Below are 22611 nucleotides of genomic sequence, written 5' to 3' on the forward strand. Positions count from 1 at the left end.
TGGATCATATCCAGTTACTGACCAGATCCAGGTGACGGAGCAGAGCTCATAATGGCTGACGTGTTTCTCTCACAAATACATCTGCCTGAAACAAACAGACTTCTCAGTTCTATACACTATTAATGACAAAGGACAATTCATTACATATACTGTACAAAATTGTTAGATACTCTCTGATAAATCAAAGTTAAACCATGTAGGTAATAAATGCTGACTCTAGTCTAATCTAGTCTAATTCAGAGCAAAGCCCCAAACAGTTCTGCATTCTTGAAAACATTCTTGATTGCATGCACATGTTCTAAAAGGGTGTGAAGGAGGTCCAGACACTATTATGTAGGAAATGTGAATGAACAGCGATACAGGCAGGGTAGTCAAGGACAAGTTCAAATACATTTAATTGTATACTCACGTTTTATTTTAAACTAACATTTTCTTTGTTTTTATTTTTGAGGTTATGAGGAAGTTGCATAAAACGGCTACGGATAATTGTTTTTTTTTTCCATTCATTTATAAGTAGTACATTAATACACGTTCCCACGCTACAAAATGCTTACCTGATGTGGCCATCACGAGTACAGAACTTCCCAACTGTGACATCAGCCGTATTCACCGATGAAGCTTTTAGTTTTGAAAGTTAGGAGCACTTGTACGTGGACCGAATACGCAGGTTTTTACCGCAACGCCCATCTGCCCATGCAGAGATCACGGGACGTGCATGGACATGGTTTAGTCATTTTATTGGGCAAATGAAAAACTTTTTCTCCGGCGATTGGATAACGTAGCTGTCAATCACAAACATATACTATTCATTGGCTAAGTCGTCGTTTCCTTGACGGTTGTCTTTATCGCTGATCTTCGAAAAGCCAGTGCAATAGACCTTAGTCTAAATCGCTCTCGACGTTTATAGATTTAGGTTTAGCTAGTCATGGACGACTTTGATATGCTCAGTGCACCGCAGAGTGATGCGGGGAATGGGGTCGGGGCAGAGGAGGACCCTGCCGCGGCTTTTCTTGCCCAGCAGGAGAGTGAAATCGCGGGCATAGAAAACGACGAGGGCTTCAGTATCCTGGACGGCGGAGAGGTTCCGCCATCACTCGGCCATGACCTGACCGACCAGGACAACAACGGTGGGTTTAGTTAGCTAGGTTTAATCTTGAGCTTGATCTTGATCTTAATCTTAATGCTAACCCAAAACCTAACCCTAACTCTAACCCTAACCCTAACTTTAACTCTAACCTTAATCTTAACTCTGTCATCAGTCAGCCATAATCTGATAGGACAAAAACGGTGTGGTTAGATAGGTTGGTTGGCCAGGCTAGCTATAGCATATTTTCACTGTTTTTTGTTAACTTTGACACTTTGTTACAATGATCTACGTGTAGCTATTTTCCAGTAACTTTATCTTTATACTTAACGGTAAAAAAGACGTTAGGTTAAGGTTGCGTTCTTGGCCAGGCGAGAGGCTTAATTGAAACGGATTAGAGCTGGCTAACCTAGCTATCTTTAACGTATCTAAGATAGGTTAGTGTCTGATTAGCCAGGTCAGTAACTAGCAAGTTAGTTTCACTAGTCATATTTCTCTCTAGCTACCTGAGCAGTTAGCTGTCAAGATGTTTTAATGTACGATAACTTATTTAGTTAACGTTTACGTGTGAGTAGCGTTGCGGCCCGCTAGGTTTCAGTAGCGAGGTTGGTAAGTCTGGGAGCTGAGCGGTTGAAGCTAAGATAAACGTTAGCTCGGTTAGGTTTGCTGTTATACTTTGTTAGCGCAGCAGGACATGAACGAATAATACACAGGATAGCAGGACATGGACGACGTTACCCCGACTAGACGGGACAGCGGGATATGGACGACGTTACCCCGACTAGACGGGACAGCGGGACATGGACGACGTTACCCCGACTAGACGGGACAGCGGGACATGGACGACGTTACCCCGACTAGACGGGACAGCGGGACATGGATGACGTTAGTTACCCCTACCAGACATGGCAGCGGGACATGGACGACGTTACTCACACTAGACGGGACAGAGGGACATGGACGATGTTACTCACACTAGACGGAGCAGCGGGACATGGACGACGTTAGTTACTCACACTAGACGGAGCAGCGGGACATGGACGACGTTACTCACACTAGACGGGGCAGCGGGACATGGACGATGTTACTCACACTCTACGGGACAGAGGGACATGGACGACGTTAGTTACCCCTACCAGACGGGGCAGCGGGACATGGGCGATGTTACTCACACTAGACTGGGCAGCGGGACATGGACGATGTTATCCCTACTAGACAGCTTTGATACAGGACTTCCCTCTGTCAGGGAAACGGACAACATTGTTGCATTCGTATGACCAACGTCTAAATATATAGCTAGAAGGTATTTGGCCTGTTACGCTTTTGTGCACGGCGTCTGGACTGTGTAAAATACCTTCTTTAACGCTACCTAAGAGCTGAGTAGCGGAGGCGGTGAAGCGTGTAGCTGATCATTAAACAGCGACCTGTGAACTCGTGGCTGTCCTACCGGCCCCTAGACGACTAGCACAAGCATATAGCAATTAACGTAATGCTACTGCACCCAGTTGGTGACCTCTGTGATGGTATTTATGATAAACTCACTTTAAATCTGCTTCAGCTAATGGGGGAAAAATGACTCAAACTAGTTTACATTCATGCAAATGTCACTGTCCCTCCTGCAGTTTACACTCTTAACACACAAGCATTTTTATATGGAGATGGGGATGAAATTTGTGGGGAAATCGCTTGACGCCATTAACCAAAACGTCAAGTTGTTTGTGGTCACGAACCGAAACCGTTTGACGTGCAGAGCGGAATGACTGCGGTTACCGGACTGTTTTGATAACACACCGAACGTCCTCTAGAGATCAGCGCTCACTGTGGTTGTCTCCTGGCGTGGACGCTGGCTGAATCTCGTGAATAAATTATGAGGAGATGTTATTTCGTTACAGTGTCTGCAGCCCAGAGCATTAGCGGCTAAATTTGGCGGCCACTGGTACCGTTTTTATGCTGTCTAAGCGCTGCTGTTGTTTATGTAAAACTGGCTGAGTGTGTACCTAGTTTAACACTTTTTCCGCCTGTAAAGGAAGAAGGGAGGAAGGTGTCAGCAAAAGCAGAGCAGTGAGTGCGGAGGGGGCAGAGCGACACTCTGTTTCCTGTCCACCCCTTTATCGTCTCGCACGGCTGACTGCACGTTTCCAAATTAATTTAATCTGGACGCGTTTTGCCCGACGCTTCATGCTGGGACATGGGCTCTTGTATGGAGCATCTCCGCGGGCCAGCTTGTATAACTGGAAAGGGTCCTGATGTATTTCTAGTGCAGACATTTGTATGAAACCACCGTTAGATTCTGTTACACGCTGCTGTATTTTTTTCTTTCTCAAAATAAAGTCCATCAGTGGTACCTTGCTACAGTATTTGTAGCAGAGATGTTTATGTCCTGTGTAGGACGATGTACTAAACCAGCTCTGTTGCGAACCCTGTCTAACCCATGAAGAAGCTGGATTCCAGCCTGAATTTAGAATTGTGCCACACCCAGAGCTTCACACGCCAGTTGTGGATGGTTCACAGACACTGTGTGCATTTGTAGGGGAAGGGTTTTAATGGGTTTGTTGGTAACAGTGGCAGAATGGACAACTGTGCATACATGTATAATCAAACAATTACAGGAAAATTATAAATGATGTATTTCCAGATCAATTTCATCTGGATAAAAACTTTGTTCTAGGGCAGCGCTAACTTGCAGGTGCTGTCAGTAACAACAAAACTAGAAACACCCGACGTTACCCATCTCAATGGGAAAGCCTGCGTCAGCGCCCTCTAGTGTCGTCTGGTGGTGCTGCTTCCAGGCCTGGGGTCTCACATGATTCTCTCTGCCTCTGTCCACAGGTGGGGCCATAAACGGAGAGGTGCATGAGGTAAACGCATGCTCAATGTGCATTACATTATTTTATCAAAGCCTTTCTCCTTTAGAGGCAGAGCAGTGTCACTGTGATGAATTCTCATGGGGTTGATGGCAATTAACGTCCTTTCTTCATTCTGTTGTATTACTGCTTGAAGAAACTCCTCTTGGTTTGGGCATTTCCTGTGTGCTATGTAAACAAGCCCTTAATCCAGCTGTATTCACTTTAAGTGTGTGGGATTTGTCTTGCTCTCGGCGGCAATAGCTGCTGTGTTGGAACTGGTAAAACATTCATATACAGGACAGATCCTCTCTACACACACCTTAATATCACAACTTTTAAGGGGGATTTGCCCCGGAGATAAACATAACCCCTTTGGTCATACAGCATGCTGATGACCCAACAAAGAGTGTGTGTGTGTGTGTGTGTGTGTGTGTGTGTGTGTGTGTGTGTGTGTGTGTGTGTGTGTGTGTAGAGTAATGGCCCCTTGGATGCATACGCCGCCATCTCCAGTGCTGACCGTCTGCAGGCAGAGCCCGAGAGCCTACGCAAGTGGAGGGAGGAGCAACGCGACAGGCTGGAGGCACTGGGTAAATAAAAGGGGTGGGGCCTAGCTAGCATGGTGGAGACCGGAAGCGGGAGGGAGGGATTGACCTATAGCGTTGCGGCACTGGTGGGGTAGGTTTTGAGTTTGAGGTGTGGTTCAAGGGGTGACAGAAATCGACTTGGGTTTTGCATCATAACGGCATTGTTGTAGGAAATTTCAACGCTGTTTTTGTGGTGCTGACTTTGGTTCTAGCTGGGTGCGAGCTGAGCTGAGTGTGTGTGAGTGTGGTTTCTGTGGAGCTGACAGACGCATTGTGTGCTGGTGACCTTTCACAGACGCCAACTCGCGCAGGCAGGAGACGGAGTGGAAGGAGAAGGCCCGGGTGGAGCTGGAGGAATGGCACGCAAGACAGGATGAGCAGCTCGCCAAGATCAAAGTCAGCAACAGGTACACTGCACCGGTACACACCGGCACACACAGCACGGGTGCCCCGCACTGACACACACCGGTATGGATGCAGCACACATGAGCAGGTACACAACACTGCGCACACCGACGGCAACACAACTCCACACCAAGAGATGCACAACACAGACTGACTGCTTCATGTCACCACACACACCAGCGACACACAGGCCAATGGGAGGTACACAGTAGTATTATAGCATCACTCCACTGTGAGTAACAGATATGACACAGACACAACATGTAGTTTAAAGGTAAAATGTCTAAAATAAATGTTGCCATCTAGTTTGTTTGCGGCATCAGGAACTATGATACTGAGGTTCACCACAGTCTTAACAGTAACTGCCCTGGCGTGTGTGTGAGGTTTATATCTGATAGTCTTATTTTTATAGCTGTACAGGCTATAAAGTATGTAATTTTAGCCTTTCTGCCACTAATCACAGGTGTGTGTGTGCGTGTGTGTGTACGTGTGTGTGCGCGCGTGTGTGTGCAGGGAGTTTTTGGTTCATAAATGTGGCAGACAGTTCTTCTTAACCTGACTTACTGAACCTGTTCTCTTATCTCTGTGTGTGTGTGTGTGTGTGTGTGTGTGTGTGTGTGCCTCTGGGAGTGGTTGTCTCTTGTTGGTCAAACTTTGCTTGTGTTTGTGGCTGTTCATGTGTATAATCTGTCAGTGTGAGTATGATTTGAGGTTTTCTTTGGTGTGGATGTCTGTACTCTTGCTTTTCTCTGCGCGTGTGTGCGCGCGTCCTGTCTCCACTGTATGAGATGTCGTCTTCTTCTTTCACTACCTTCTCTCTTCTCCCCTGAACGGCTGCTTTCCTCTGGGATTTCCAGGGTTTTGGATGAAGACTTCTACAAACAGCCCTTCGCTCACCTGATTGGTTATGTGTATGTTGCTCAACTAACATCCCTTCTTTTCACACGCATCTCTCCTTAACACTCCTCCATCTCCACCCCACCCTCTCATCCGCCCATCACTGTGTCCTACCAAACCAAGGTTCATTTGTCCCCCGTGCCTCATGTCACGGCCACACGCAGTTCCTCACGTAAGCTTGACGACACCAACCCCATTCCGCATGCCTTTTCACCACCGAGTGTGTGAGGGGTAGGAACTGCGCTGTGTATATACGTGTGTGTGTGTGGAGTCCTTCAGTCGTCCGTGTGGTCTTGTGGTTTGGATTGTGGTGGTTTTGTTTCCGCAGTCATCCTCAGTCGCGGTGTCCTGCTGTGCGCTTTTGTCATCCACCCATGAAGACCCTTTTAATTTGACATGTACTTAGACGTCCCGCGCCTTAGCTAGAGGACCAGTGATTCAGCTGTGATGTGTGACGGTTCTTTTGAGTGTGTGCGTTACGCTCTCACATGGCCTACACTTACTAGGGCTAGTTTAGGCTTGTTTCCAGCAGCTGTGTGTCTGGCAAATGTCACATCCCAAATGCCAAACCGATTTATTCAAAGTTTCTTTGAATTCATTTTTACTGAACTGTCGTCTTGACTCAAACAGGTCCCCATTTTGCTTCAAAGCATTTTAATGTTTCAGGAGACCTGTCAACCCTTCACTTTTTAGGTCTTCTCTTTGGAGATCTGAGCTTAAAGGATTTAGGGGTTTTTCGGTCGTCCTTGCGGGTGAGGGTTTGCCGGACACCGTGGTGCTCTTTGTGCTGGTGGTCGGTTGGTGTAGACGTGATGTGGTCAGTTAGATCGGCAGCAGGTGGAACGTTTGTCAGGTAGCGTCTGAGCTGCCGTGTGCTGGAGACCGCGTGCAGCTGTGGCTGGCTTTAGCTTCCAGGCTTGGTGCCGCAGTCCCTATTCTAGCCTCCAAAACCCAGGAGCTTGTCCACTGGAGCAGGGTCTCTCCACCCTCAGAGGCCATCGCACCCTGTGGTGGGTTAAACCAACACGCTTTCTGTTCTCTCGCGTACTTTCCACACTCAAATTCAATTCATAATTTGGCCACAAAAAAAAAAAAAACCCAACAACAACAAAAAAAACATTGTTGTGATAAAAATGTAGTGGTTAAAAACAAAACAAAAGATTTTCAGCCACTCGGAGAAGAACCAGAACCAGAACCCAGGCCAAGGTGCAGCGTTTCCAGAGAAGGCAGCGCCGTGTGCAGGCGAGCTCCGCCACCACGCTTCACTAGAACGCTTGCCACACCCACCACTTGGTCTCCATGTGGTTTGCTCGGTCTTTGTCGTTTTGGGTTTTTTTTTGTGAAATGCATGCTTGCTCTGCTCACCTGCATAAAGCTCATTTATTTTCATTTTCTAGATTAAATCTGACTTGTGCTCTCTCTCTCCTTCTTTCTTTTCTCTATGCACCTTTTAAGCACTCATATTAACCATCCTTGCTACCGCCTAGACCAGTTAAGTAACAAAACAGAAAAAAATTAATAATAATAATAATAATAATAATAATAATAATAATAATAATGGTCATGCGTATTGGGCGGGGGTGGGTGGGATTATTATTGCAGATGAATGCAAATAAAAATGCTCTTACTGTGAGAATGTTTGGATGATCCACTGGCAATGTGCGACTGCGTGTTCTGTGGTGATGTGCTGGCGATCTGGTCTGTCTATAGTCAGGTTAACAGTTGGTCCTCATCCCTGCCTGCGGCATGAGTTTGTTTATATCCTGAAGGGTCATGGTGGATGAAGTCACGACGCCGTCGTTGGGTCGTCATCGTCGTGAACGGTCCGATGTCCTCACCTCTGACTTCCAACATGGAGTCTTGCGTTATGAGATTCACTAGATCAGAATTGAGATGTTTGGCAGTAAAAAGGCCCCATTGTAGGTTTAAAGAGCCAAGCTTTAATCTCAATAAGATGGATTATTATTATTATTATTATTATTATTATTATTATTATTAATGTTGTTTGTGAGCTCTGCTATTGCATGCCACGTATGGATTCCCAGCGCTGCCATTTTGTGGTATAATAAATCCCCTTGCTGGTGTAGAGCACTCTTTGCTGACAACTGAAATTCAGTTGTCAGCCCTCGAATCACTTCAGTAATCTGTAGCACCTTTTCTACCGCCCCCCCCCCCCCCCCCCCAACCCTGAGGGTTAAAAAAAACATGGTAGAGGGTAGTTTTATTTGGGTTATGATTCAGACTGTGGTCTATTTAGATGTGTTCTCCCTGACACTCGGGACGGGACGGGAACTGCCCGCAGGCTGTTGGTCCTTAGATAGCCCCCCCCCCCCACACACACACACACACACACACACTGGCCTCTCGCATCATGTCACTGAAAGCTCTTCTATGAGAAGCAATTGGTCTTTAGCTGGATCAATGTGCTGCCGGGGGGTGTGTGGCTCCGTCCCAAGGAGCAACGGCAGCTCCACGCTGGTGAAACTTCACTTACTGACTGTTCAGGTGGGCAAGGCTTCACACCCCCTGGCTGGCACTGCATCAGGGGTAGCAAATCATGGTGCTTGTAGGCGGGGCACAACAGATTCCCCACCTTCCCAGACAGAAGGCACACTGTTCGCCAAGGTCCCTGTGATTAGGAACAGGATTTGGGTTCGAGGTCTGGAATGTAACAGTTCTACAGTAAGCCTTTAGCTAGACTGTTGCATTCACTTTTAATAAGCGAGTTTCACCGGTGTTGATGTTCCGCTGACAAGCTGCCAATTGTCCTACTTGTAAATCTGAGCAAACCTTTCAATCACGAGCTCTAGTTCACTGTGTGGTTTGTTTGCGTAGGAGGGGGTGCATAATACTGAGATATATTGGAGGTAAGCGGGGTATGTGTAAGTGGTGTGAGTCTGAGAGAGTGTGTGTGTGTGTGTGTGTGCGTGCGTGCGCAAGACGCTGACGGTGCTGTGCTGTGGTTGGCAGGGCGGCTGAGGAGGCCATGGCGTCTGAGCTGGACGAGAACAACCCAGGGACGGAGTGGGAGCGCGTGGCGCGCCTCTGTGACTTCAACCCCAAGTCCAACAAGCAGGCCAAGGACGTCTCGCGCATGCGCTCCGTCCTCATCTCCCTCAAACAGGCCCCGCTGGTTCGCTAGGCCCCACCCACCTCCACACTCCCCACAGAACCACAACTCCCAGCAGCCCGTGGGCCTTGCCACGTCACGTTGGGTCAGTGACGCTGCCCAATCCTTCTGGCTGTGGTCCTGAAGGTTTTGAGACCCATTTTCGTATATAAATAATCTATATTATATCCTTACATTATGATATAGATATATCTGCATATGTTTGTTTTTTTTAAAATATATATATAATATTCCACCTATAATTATATACATATATATATAATGAAGCTTTTCAGATTGGATTTATTTTTATTTTATTTTTTTGCTGTCTCTCACGGACCAAACTCCATAACTGTGGTGTTCCTCTTTTCATTTCCAGAGCGCATGTGGCATTATGAGTTTATCCATGTATGCATTTCCTCTCTGAGCTGTCCAGGAATGAAGTAAAATATGTTGTGTATGTTGTTTTACAGGCCGTAGGGGGGTGTTTTGTGTGCGTGTGTGTGTGTGTGTGTGTGTGTACATTTAAGAAGACTCACCCGTTTGTACACTTTGTGTTAGGAATGGACACACAGCTGGTGGTTCATGAGCAAACGTAAACTGATTGTTGTAACTTTGTCGTTCTCTAAACCTGATTCTGTGATTCTGAATAAACATGCTTTAAGCCTGGTATTTAGTCTGGTTCTGGTATTCTGTTTTTGATCCATCATTTTGTGTATCCATGGCTTCCTGTCCTTGGGTAGATGTCCATTTTTCTGTCAATACTGAACATTTTTACTTTTGAGTATTGAATTAGTTTACACTGGTTTGGTCAGTTCTGGCAAGGAACGTTTCCTAATCATGACTTTGTATCCATGTTAAAATGTTGATTCTAAAGGAAGAATCACATAATGTCAGTTTCCCAGATTCTGAGGTACATATAACCCTTTGCCTGATAATTTTTGGGTAACTAGTCACCAAATCAGTTTGGTTTTTGTTTTGTTGTTGCTGTTTGGAGTGGTCTTTTAGCTGAGGTAAGCAAATGATATTTAGATTAAACAAGACCAGTACTGTCATGTGTGGGTTATCAGGTGCTCAGTTGTGTTGGAGATAGAAGATATCACACCTGTCTTCAGGTGTGTGCCTCACCTTTACTGAATAAAATCACAAAATAACTATCAAACCATGAAAACCACCCGTCTTTGCTGACAGCATACAGCTACATCTAGTGTTTCCATTGAACAATATTTACAGGTTTGTGGTAGAAATGTTAAAAGTATCTGGTTCAGGTCACAGGGTCCAGGTTTCCAGTACAGTTAATCAAACAGTGCAGGGGTGGACTAAAACTTCCAACTGACTGTAAAATCTGTGGCAGCATATTGGGGTCAGCTACAGAGAATGTAAACCACATAAAGCAATCGTTCCGTGTATATGGAGGAAAACACACTCTAATGCACAGTTAATGAGACTAGTGCAACCTTAGTATAACCGCTATAAAGCTACACGTGTTTTCATCTGTAAGGTTTCTCATGTCTGTAAGTGTTCTCATAACCTTTCGTGTAGTCTGTCAAAAAGCCAATTCACTCAACTAAAATGCTAGTTGCGGTTCACTGATCTACTTATATGTAAGTAGACTCTATTTACTACTTCGCTCTTTCAAGTTGATCTTATTTACTGGTCTGCAGTAAACACTTTTACAGAACCACGATGCCGTCATTTAAAAAGCACATTTTCCTTTGCTGACATCTTGTGGTGAGGCACTAACATTACTCCTACATTTGCCACTGCCGAGGCTGTCTGCAGAGAGAGAATACAGAATGTCTGAACTGTATGAGCACAGGCATTTTCTCTCTCCAGGTCTGGATGAATATCCTCAGCGATGTATATTTATCTAGATTAGAAGTAAAGTCACAGAAAAAAGGTCGCTGCACATATTGTTCCCATGGCTGTGATTTGCACGGGGTACACCAGAGAGCCCCCCTCAAATGTTTTTGTCTGTTCATAATACACTATATGAACAAAAGTATTGGTACACCTACACATGACCTCTAATTACATGTATTAAATGAGCCTTCTAATTTACCGTACAGCTCAAGGGGACCGTTGGGGAAAAAAAAAATATCAATATTAACTTTCACGCCGAACCTTCCCTTCTACATGAGAAAGGTAGCCTGCTTAAGGAAAAAAAGAAAATCACACAACTATATATAAGTCGCTTTTATATCAAACTGATACGACTTCTCTTCCAGGTGACAAATGGATTTCAGATCTTAATATACAAAGCACATCTACAGACCGGCAAGTAAAGGGTGAGTGGTTGATAATAAATTTTATGTTTGCCCCACCAGCAGTTAATGATGTCTTAAGGATGCTTTTCTTAAAACACTGGTGGGCTTTAGTAGAATTAGCTATAAGTGGTAGGTCATTAATTGGTAAATGGCCGGTTGTTTGTTTGTTTGATGTTTATCACTGCTGTAGTTTTGTTGTTCCTCCGGTGCTGAATGTACCGGATGAGGTTGTAAAGAAAATAAGCGTAGAAAATTGATGCATGCAAGTCCTCTGATAGAGAAGATGGCAATTTATTACATCTAATCAGATCAACTTTTATTGAAAAATAAGCAGCACAGTTAACAGGGTTACCCGCAAGATTGCAGACTTACAATGAAAATAAAGTAAATGACATATTCATAAATATCCAAGAAAATATGGAGACATTTTGTCCTAACTCACGAGCAGCTGTCTGGTCCGTGTTTCTGTTTGCCTCCTTTGGCCATGCAACACTCTCCTTTAACCCAGTGCATAACTATGCTGTTTAAAAGAGGAATCGCATCCTTCAACAGCATCGTCATCTCACGGCCCCGGTTTTAATGCTACCGTATAGACATAAACTAAACTGCTCTGTGCTAGAGTAGTCTTCACGTGTGAGCTTTAAAGTGTGATCACAGTTTTGATAAGAAGTGACATCAGACTTCTGCGTGTGCAGGCCAAAACGATCTCTGGCAGAAGAGAGCTGCATAATTGATGTGTGTTTATATGTGTTTGGTGAGTGTTTGATGCAGACTAATGATGATATATACCATTTGTATGTTTACTTGGTTTTTTCCTATAATGGTGAATCTGTTCTATTTGGTTCCTCAAATAACAACTTTGTCGCTGATTGGTCAAGTGTTGTTTGGATTCTAAGTTCAACTTTAGTTTAGAATAGAAGCAGCAGGGTTTAACTAGTTTAACAGAGTAGCCACCACAGTTAGTGAACACATGTGAGCTTACACAATTTAAAGTGCTTCAAAAGTGCCTCAGAATGGAAAACTGTATTTATCTTTGCATTGTTGCACAAGGAGAGTTCGGTACATGGAAATAACATCAACAACAGATGCTGGAAGAGCATGGAGCAGAGCTGCCATGGACAGGTTGGTTAGCAGCATCGAGGCTCTCTCTGTTGAGATACACTCTAGTCCCTTTTCTCATTGAGTTGCTAATTACTACATCGCTCCCCCAAGAGTTTATGATGGTAATCCTAATAGTCGCGAGCGACTTATTGTACAGTATGAATAGTATTTTAAATACAAATGTCAGAAATGCCACATCTCGCCAAGGTGGTATTCGTTATCAGTGGGCTCACAGGAAAGGTCAAGACCTGGGGCAGCGCATTAGTGATGAATGACTCACCGCTGATGCAAGATTACTCTGATTTTGTAAAACAACTATAGTCCATCTTCCATCATCCTAAATGGGGTAGAGCTTGCAGTCCAGCTCTGCTGCACCTCAAGCAGGACTCCCTAGTATTCCAGACACTGGCCACAGCCATGTGTTCAAACGTGGAGGCCTTAACTTTTTGTGGATGGATTAAGAAGCAAGTTGCAAACAGAGCTTTCCTGCAAAGATGCTAAGACCTGTGGATGAGGGTGTTAACCTGGCTATCGGCTAGTCACATCCTGGCAGAGAAATGTCTAACACTGCATGGCTACATGCCACCACAGACGTTGATCCAGTTAGTGTGGACCCCAGGTTGAAGATCAGCCAATGATCTTTTCTGCTGACCTCTGCAGCTTACTTTTTTTCCCAGCTCTGTGCAGCTAGCATACCAAACAGAGATTAAAAACATCAGAACACTCTAAATGGTGGAGTGGTGGCGTGCTAGTTGCAGACTGTAACGTTTTAGCAGGGACGAGGCAAGAGGCAGAACGCAAATGCAGGAGGCTATTTAATGAGTGAGGGAAACTAAACACGGGAGGCAAATAAAACAGAGACACGGGAAAACACTGAGACAAAGTAACACACGAACTAAGCAAACAAATAAAACAAATAAAACAAGGACGACAACGACTCCACACATGACCACACTTACCAAAATAACCAACAACATGGGAAACCAAACTTAGGGCTTAAATAACCAAGACAATTAGGCACTAATCAGACATAGGTGAACATAGGAACACGGAGAACCAAAACAGGGACTGGAATTAAGGAACAGACGAGGGGTAGAGAAAACGAAACCAAGGAACGGAACAAGGAAGTAAAGGAAAACATACATGACAGGGAAACCAAGGAAACAGGGTTGCCAGGAGGCCATTCGTGACACAGCCTTCAGAGTACGATCAGCAATTGGAGTCTCTTCTGGGCCTTCCCTACCACCGTTGTATTTGCTAATCAGAAGTTCTCTGGGATGCAGGTCCCTAGGAATTTAAAGGTGACTCTATCCACACTGCTTCACTTCAGGTACTCCATCTGGGAACTCTGTCTGGGCCCACAGCCTTCCTTGCATTCACTGCCCAGAGACTGAGCAAGCCAAACCTTTGTTATTTGAAGCCCACTTCATAAACATAAACTTCATAAACGTCACAGTTCTGATGTTCATACTGTAAAAGCCCTGCCTTTCCGCAGTACATACTGGGAAAAGTGGTGTAGAATGTCCCACAGAAGTTCTCTCTGAACAGTATCAGCGTAATGCCCCAAGTGGCGCAGGGCATTGAACAGGACACACAGACTCCCTCGACCACGCGACTCGGAGGAGAGCATTCCGTGACAATCAGAAGCTTTGGAGAGGTGGCCAATAGCAATAAACAGGCCCTGGTGTTGCTCCTGACACTTTTCCTGGAGAAGATCTGTGATGGTCATCCTGACGGTGCTCCTGTTCCTCCTAAATCTACTTGTGATTCAGAGGCTATTGCTTTTGTTGATGATCAGCCTCTGAAGTATCACCTTAGCCAGGACATTACCTGCAACAGACGTTAGGGATACACTCCTACTATTAGCATAGATGTACTTGCTACCCTTACTTTTGTAGATAATGGTCAAAGCCCAATCGAGCCATACCTTGAGTACTTTGAACCTCATGTACAGCTGGACTTGAAACACCATGCTTCAAGTCTCATGAAAGACAAGCATCGAGACTATTCTCTGTCCTGGCTCCCAGATGGTGGAACAAACTTCCTCTGGCTGTCCATACACCAGAGTCCCTTGCAGACTGAAGACTAAAAACCTATCTATTTGTGGAATACATAAATGACCACTGATCCTGCACATATGTTCTGTAACTGAAACTCTTCTAGTTCTTATTGTAGGGTATTGTTTGTTATTAAACTTATCGTTGTCTGAGATAGCGCTTATATGAGTTTTGCATTTCTAGGTATCAGCAGTGATCCATGTATTTCAACAGTATTCTAGCTCAATGGTATCTTGAAGTTTAATGTGGGAGGTGAGGCAGGATACAGAGGTGAGCTGTTGTTAAAACAATCACAGACATTTATTTAAACACGTAAACAAAAATGAAAGTAAAGCACGAAACTAACATACAAAATATAATAGACAGTAGGTAGCGATATAATACAGGTAACACTAAACGAGCACGTACAACACAGGATCAAACACGGACAAAACAGTTTAACAGGGCTTTAAATACACATACTGACAAGGACGATAACTAGGCACTAGTTAACACGACCAATTAACAATGTAGGGATGTGGTGATGGAGACACACACTCACACACACACACACGCACACACACACATCTCAGAGACATGGGTCTATCACTCATCAGCAAACAATTAATATTCACGCATTGACTATTTTCTAATTAGTAATTCTATAATATCAAACAACTCACGTAGAATTATTTATTAAGTGGGTCCAGATTCTTTCCACTGGACATACCTCCACAGTTATCACTAAAGGGATAATATTACAACTTTTTACATAGACAAGGATACTCACTCTCTCCTTACCTCTTCTCTACTTTCATTGAACCTTTAGCAGCAATATGACAAAATATAAACATAAAGGGAATACACACAGACAACATGGAAGATAAAATTAGCCTCTATGCAGATGACATTCTGCTTTTCTTACAAGAACCGCTCACTTCAATAATGGAAACTATCCAAACTATCAAAAGCTACTCAAATGTACGTGAATATTCTATCAATTGGACAAAATATACAATCTTCCATTTCAACATGAGCATACTTTATGATGCAATTATAGCATTACCCATCCCCCTGAATAACAATCGCATTACATATCTGGATATTAAAGTCTCCCCCCAGAGTTATTCAAACTTAATATCCATCCAATTATTCAAACAATAAGTGACAAACTTCATTGATGGACAGACTTGCCTTACACTCTTGCTACAATTTTGAAAAATTGCTACAATTAAAATGATAATATTACCTAAAATAAATTGTTTTACTCATGAATTGGAAAACAAAAAATTACAAAAATCAATTAATAGATTATATAATCTATGGAAAAATTCTCAGAATTAATCAATAACAGAACCACTAACCAAATGGGATGCCTTTGATAAAAACCATACAGAACCAATCCATAAACTAGAAATATCCCACTCTAGTACGTGTGCATATACAGTCAGACATACATGCACTCGCACATACCCCCCCCCCCCCCCCACACACACACACCATTCCCATAATGGTGAAGGTGGCTAAAGATATTCTATATACATTTCCTGTTTGTCTGTTCGTCTTTGTCTGTCTTATTCCTTTATTTCCTGTCTGTCCTATTCCCCAGTTTCCTCCATGTTATTTATGTCTGTTTATATGTTTTTACCTTTTATACTCCCCTTATATTTGGACACAATGAGAAGTTATAAATCAAATAAACAAATAAATAAATAACGTTCTGAAAGTCCTTCCATGAGGGTGGGTGGTGGCAGGCCAAACAACAAAACATTTAACATCTCTTTAAACATTAGAACTTGAATTTGGTGGGGAATTTACCCTTTTGAAATAAAAACGTGGAGGGCAGTCGATGTGATGTCATCGGAACTATATAAATGATTGGGAGAGGAGCTTCCTTCAGAGTACGCTTCCTACCCCTGCGGTACGCATACTACCCCTAGAGTACCCTTTTTACCCCTACCTTTAAAAAAAAAAAAAAAGATTGATGCTAGGAGGAAACTGTTCCTGACAAGAGTTCTGTCAGAGGGTGGGAGGTTATAGAGTGTGTGGCTGGGGTGGGCGGGGACCTGATGATGGAGCACAGACGGCTGCTAGCATGGCTACAAGTATGCATTGGTGGCTCAGTGGTTTAGGTACTTGACTAGTAATCAGAAGGTGTTGGGCCCCAGAGTAAGACCCTTAACCCTCAATTACTCAAGTTGAGTTCAATCATAATTGCAAATCACTTTGGATTAAAGTGTCAGATGAATTCTGGAAAAAAAAAACATGTAAAAATACAACGCAATAACGTCATCAGTGGGCGCAGTCATTGCTAAGTATTCTTTTTAGCAAAGTTGTAATAAGAGGATAAAGGCTATTTTCTACAGTGTGTTGTCATATCATTACCGGTCCTGCAATTTAAATGATTTCAGTAAAATTCTGTTTTAACAGAATAAGCAGAATATTAATTCTGTTTTACAGGATAAGCAGCAGGCAGGATACACAGGATATAGTCTCTGCTAGCTAGCTAATTCAGGTACATTTATGGACACAAACATGATGCTTATGATGTAGCTGCTGACGTCATGGACCCGAACCTGCCTTGCTTTGAAACTAAAAAGAAAATACATATCCATTTTCTTCAGCACTGCCCATGATGTGCAGCTAATGAACATTAATTCAATACTTCTGGACATTTTCTCACGTCCTGTACCCAGCTGGCATTAGCATGAGAAGCGTTGCAAAAACTCTTATTTTTTCTCCATCCCATTTTATCAGTTCTTACACATGCCGATGTAATCAGAAAGGTTCCAAGTCAAAAGGCAGAAAAGTCGGGCTGCATAATGTAAATACAGTAGGCTAAAAGGGAAGAAACATAGCTAGCTAGCTAGACAACTTGGTAAAATATTATTGTGATCAGTTAACAATTTAAAAAATGAAAGAAGAGGTAGCTAGCTAAAATGTTTTAATGCTCTATAAATAATCGTATAAATAATCTATAAAATTAGTTAGCTAGGTTAACTAGCTAACACTAGGTAGTAACATGTTTGGGCTAATGTTAGCTAGGTAGCTAATATTAGATATGAAATCCCTAAACCGTACAACTTAACTAACTAGCTAGCATTAGCATAGTCAACTAAATATCAAGAGCGACGTCCTCTGTGGTTGTTGCTAAACACAAAGTATCCTCATTGTACTTACAATGGCTACTCTTTCCCCAAAAGCAATTTCGCATAAATATTCGCACATAATTTATAATCTCCCTGTTTCATGAAGATGAATGAAGAAAAACTTACTTGATATTCTGTCAAGCTGCGGTCAGTGCATTTATAAGTGGTTATCAGCGATCAAACTGGTTATTACTAACAGAAAATTGCGCCACGCACTAAAATATATAAACTTCTATGTGGTGTGATGCCACAGTTAGACATGGTTGCAGTAACAACAGCCTATATGAAGTATGCAGTGAAAATGTATTAGAACCTTAACAGGTCACAGTGGACTACAGTAACTCTAGCAGACCACAGTGGGTTATAATAACTAACAATGATACATCATTTTAAACTTGAAAAAAGATGACATTAAATTAAATTGAAAATTGAAATGATATACATTTATTGAGATCTGAGTGGTGTCCAACAGAACTGTGACATTTAGAAAATTCCTCTGTTAAATCTTTCAGAAATCCTGATAACTGGAAGCCCCAGATCTCCTTTGCCTCCTGAAGAAGCCTTCGCAGTAGTTCTACATTCTACAAGTTCTGACTTCAGAATAAGTACTGAAATCAGAGTTCTGAACAGTTTTCGTCTTGGGGTGCTTCTCCACTCTACTCCTGATGTCCACCAAGGCATAACAAACCTCTTCTAAATTTCCTCCAACCTGTGGTGGAGTAGTCTGGGTTAGTGTTTTGTTACGCAAGCAATCTGGGTTAGTGTTTTATCATTGTCATCAATGTGTTTGTTTCTGTTACTTCTTTAAGATGTCAGTAAACTTGTGTGGTTGTGTTGGAGTCTAGCCCTGTGTGTGGATTTGCGTATGGCAGACGCATGTGATGGACATGTTTCCAATGATGCAGGCAGTGCTTGAGTCTTAAATGAAAATTTGGTAAAGAAATATTCTTTAGTTTTGTGTTTCTGAATTTGCATGCATATGTGTTTTTGTGTCTGCGTGTGTGTGTGCCAGTACCTTTTCACTTTTCCTATACTGTCTTTTCTCACACTGTCCTTGATCAACTTCAGTTTGGGCTGTGTGTGAATTAAATAATTCAGAACATAATGCCACAACGTCCAATGTTATATCCTTCAGTATGAATTACTGAAAAATATTAAAAATCACTGAAAAACTTGAAAATAATGATCAAATATCTGTTGACAATCGATTTTTTATCAGAGAAGCCAAAGACATCAATTGTATTCATGAGGATGCAGAATTAGTAGAGGTGTGACTGAGAGAGGCAGAGCTAAAGCATATCTGTAGATGGAGCGTGTGTGAGTTAGTGTGTGACAGAGTACCTGTAGATAGAGTGTGTTTGACTTAGTACCTGTCGTTCTCTTTAGGCAGAGACAGTAGACACAGTTGGAGGAGAGGAGAGAGGAGAGGAGAACACACACAGGACACACAGTGAACAGCAGCTTCCAGCAGATACTGCAAGCGGTGGGGTAGAGGAGCTCAGCACCAGGGTCTGAAATCAAAGAGAAAGTGCAGTCGCATCAAAATGAAAGAACTCCTTCGTTATTCCACAAAAAATGTAATGCATGTCTAGAGCAGACAGCATATCCAGCATTTAAAAACCATAATGCAAAATTATATAGTGACATGCTTGGTTAATGGGTTACAGCACTCAAATCTATTCCCACATCAGACAGAGAATCATTGAGAAATTAGACCAGTGATGCTGGCGGTTAAGACATCTGCTAGGAGACTTTATCCAGTGAGTTACTAACCACCCTGACTAAGCATCTCTGCAGGCTGTTCCTGGGCTGTCCTGGAACAGCGGTGCTTGTGGGCCTTTCGGGAGCATGGCAAGGATATCCCAGAATTGTGTGTGTCTTATCCAAGGACTTCATTTAGTTACATTTAATGTTTAGTGCATTTCCTAGTATGGTGGGTACCTTTGACATTTGAACCGATACCGGTACCAGAAATTCTGTAATAACTCTCTGTAATAACAAAAATGTAATTTCAGTTGTGTACAAAAATCCAAACTTCTCAATTTCAATATGTTATTTATTTAGAGCATTTTACACACTACACAAAATAAAACCACCTACCACCTTCTCACCTAAAACCTGTGTCTCTGAAGAAGCACGTGTGGTGTCCTTCTCAAATCTAGGAGTCGTGGCAGCGAGGAGATCTTAATTTTAATAATTTAGTAATAAAATTCAAGAGCTGATAACAACAATAATAATTAAATTTAATTCAAAAATATATTACACCTGACAAAGTTAAACCTTATATAGAAGCGTTATTGACATTATACCTTGATGTTGTTGTCACCACTATTGCAATATTTGCACACTAATAATAAACACTTCGGGCATACTCGGGCAAAAAGTCTCATGTACTATTTGTTTACCAAGGCTATAGCATGCTGGTAAGAAATTTTGACTCAGACTAGCTAGTACAAATGAGAAATTAGCATCAACTAACAAAGTAAAAAAAGCTGTTTTCTCCAACAACCTATCCAACTAGCTAGCTAATTAATTGCCTGAAGATGTCAATGAAATTGCCAATCGCTCACTTAAATATTCGGCGTCCATGAAAGGTTCAGCTTCTTCGTTCAGCTGCTAACATGAGCCGCAGCTGTTGAGGGAGGTTTGGCTTTCAGGCTACCAAATAAGGTAGAATCTTCAGCCTTTAGATACATGTTGTGTTTGACCAGGTGTTTATAGGTGGCAGCCTCATTAAGCACATGAATCGATACTTGGTAGTACTGACTTAATTTGGTAAGTAACCTTAAAAGCTGTGTGTGTTTGGTTCAGTTACACCTGTCTTTCGTTATCTACTTGGGTCTCGATGTATTCTTATATTTATTCATAAATGATAATGACAAATTTCTAGCAGTTTCATAATGTATTTTATTTTCTGTAAATTTTGTTGAATTCTTTCTATAGTGTAAATTACATAAAAGGATTATGGATTCAAAATGTGTATAATCTAAATATATAAATACTGATATAAATAATATAATAATAATAATAATAATAAAAATAATAATAAAAACTGTTCTATGTTCGGAAAATTGTGAGTTAGCTATAGAAAGAACAGGCTGAGTAAACTTACCCACAAGTATGAGTTGAGTCGTTCTGTTTCCATAATGATATACATCCTTGTCTGTTGTTAGTCCGCATTCCGTGGTGACCTTCCTCTCAAACAGAGCGCAGTAGTACAGGCCCAGGTCTGATTCAGTGACGTTCTCTATCAGTAGACCATGAGCTTGACTGGAAGGGTCCCATACAGGAGCATAATGTGGGTTTGCTCCCTGAACTAAGTTCATGGTAAATATAATGAGAGGAGGTTGATTCTCGTGGGAGCAGTTCCGAAACCATGCCAGATAAAATCCCGTTTGTGTAACACAGTCACAGTAGATCGTGACATTGTCTCCTGGCCTGACCCTGATCTCCTCTGCTCCAGAGATGCTCTTCTCACTGGAGAACATCACACCTGTAGGAGAACAGTAAGAAAAATGTATTTGTGTTGAAAGGAAGAAGTCGATGTAAGATTAGTAGATGTGAGTCTACTTAAGTTTACTTGCATATGAGAGTGATGAGGGTGAGTCCTGGTCTCTTCATCTCAGACTGCTGATGGCTGACTAAAGATGGCGAAGGTCTTTGACACCCCAGGGGCTGTTCTAAAATCTGATTGGGCTACTTTTTTGGGTTACAGGAACAATCCACTGAGATGTGTACAAAGCAGTCACTGTTGTCCTATTGGTCGTTTATTATCAGAGCGTTCACCTGACTGGTTCACGTCAGTGGGAAATTCCTCTCTCTTTCTCATGCTCTCTCTCACGTTCTCTCTGTTTTTTCCCCCTTAGCAATAAACAGGAAGCCCAACAATGGAAAGACCTATTTTAAACCTCAGAACATTTCATGATATCTTCAGTCAGACCTCACCTCCAGTGGAACTGCCTAATTGCAGAATAGCATTGCCATCCCTCGTGGCTCCAGTTATGTGAGTATTAGATTAACTCTAATTAGAGCCCAGTCATGTAAGTATTAGATGAACTCTAATTAGGGCTCAAGTCCTCAGTGTTGAGCAGCAGATCTGAGACACACTTTTACTGAGTGCAACACAGCGGCATGTAAGTGTGAGTAAGTGTAAGACTGTTAGTGCATGTGACCTGTTTAATGAATGGATAAAGATCATGTGACCTGGTGAGAGCATTTGATGGATGGATATATATCATTTTACCTGGTGAGAGTTTTCAATGGATGACTATAGATCATGTGACCTAGTGAGAGTTTTCAATGGAAGAATATAGATCGTGTGACCTGGTGAGAGTTTTTAATGGATATAGATCATGTGACCTGGTGACAGTTTTTAATGGATGGCTATAGATCATGTGACCTGGTGAGAGTGTTTCATGTGACCTGTGGTGATGGCTCCTCCCATAAAATAGGAGAATGCAGGCAGGTCACTCTGTATGTTTGTGTGTGTCGTGAAAAGGTCAAAGCACCACATGAAAAACCTGTTGTGTTTTTATACTCTTCATTATCTCACATTCACCAGATGCACCTCACCTTTGACCTGACCTAAAGAATCAGTCCTGTCTCAATACCTGCAGCAGTGCAATTATTGACATCCTGTTTACTGACAAGCACAATCTATTGTCTATATCAGATCCTGGATCAGTGTAATCACTCTAACCAGGCCTGGAAAAACCTAATATTAAACAGATCTGAGATCAGTGGTTAAGGACAGTCAGTGTGCAGAGGTCTGGTCTGAGCTGCAGGGTCTCATTGTGGGTTTCCTGTCTGAGTGGGACTGAACTCTGCTGTTCAGGCTCTGCTGTGAGATGGGGGAGGGGTGAAGGGAGATCTACTGTTTATTTATCTGATGTATTGTGCAGATTTTAGACGTGACTAAGTGCATTATTAGTACATGTCGTTGTGTTGCGTGTGTTTTCAGGAATGCCTGTTGTGTGTCTACATACGTATGTCAGACAGAAATGTTTGATTTACCTTCAGACCTGCACTGAACACAGTGACCCCATTGCAATCCAGGTCACCCTCTGAAGAGTAAAATTCCAGCCCAACCCACTGACATACTTTTCTGGGGTAGTTTATGTAACCATGTCTTGA

The 22611-nt window shown here is 42.6% G+C and overlaps 1 protein-coding gene and 1 long non-coding RNA gene across 5 annotated transcripts; one reads left to right on the forward strand and one right to left on the reverse strand.

The window, feature by feature from the left end:
• The first annotated feature begins 829 nt into the window (after window positions 1–829).
• On the forward strand, window positions 830–9597 carry clta (clathrin, light chain A). 4 transcript variants are annotated; one of them, XM_026996653.3, is made up of 7 exons: window positions 830–1127; window positions 3914–3942; window positions 4403–4517; window positions 4810–4921; window positions 5777–5830; window positions 7272–7307; window positions 8787–9597. In XM_026996653.3, the coding sequence occupies exons 1-7, from the start codon at window positions 926–928 to the stop codon at window positions 8956–8958; spliced, it is 720 nt and encodes a 239-aa protein (XP_026852454.1). In that variant the 5' UTR covers window positions 830–925; the 3' UTR covers window positions 8959–9597. The 4 variants fall into 4 exon arrangements, with proteins under 4 accessions (XP_026852454.1, XP_026852455.1, XP_081570341.1 ...); XM_026996654.3 differs by lacking the exon at window positions 7272–7307; XM_081714215.1 differs by lacking the exon at window positions 5777–5830.
• An 8159-nt stretch (window positions 9598–17756) lies between these two features.
• LOC145658001 (uncharacterized) lies at window positions 17757–21363 on the reverse strand. The gene is made up of 4 exons (XR_014123927.1): window positions 20591–21363; window positions 18849–18989; window positions 18494–18552; window positions 17757–18187 (listed from the first exon to the last, which is right to left on the reverse strand). It is a non-coding gene; the product is annotated as an uncharacterized LOC145658001 (long non-coding RNA).
• Window positions 21364–22611: the final 1248 nt, after the last annotated feature.

Source organism: Electrophorus electricus, chromosome 5 (genome assembly GCF_041902795.1).
Source record: "Electrophorus electricus isolate QZ-2024a chromosome 5, ASM4190279v1, whole genome shotgun sequence".
NCBI lineage: Eukaryota > Metazoa > Chordata > Actinopteri > Gymnotiformes > Gymnotidae > Electrophorus > Electrophorus electricus.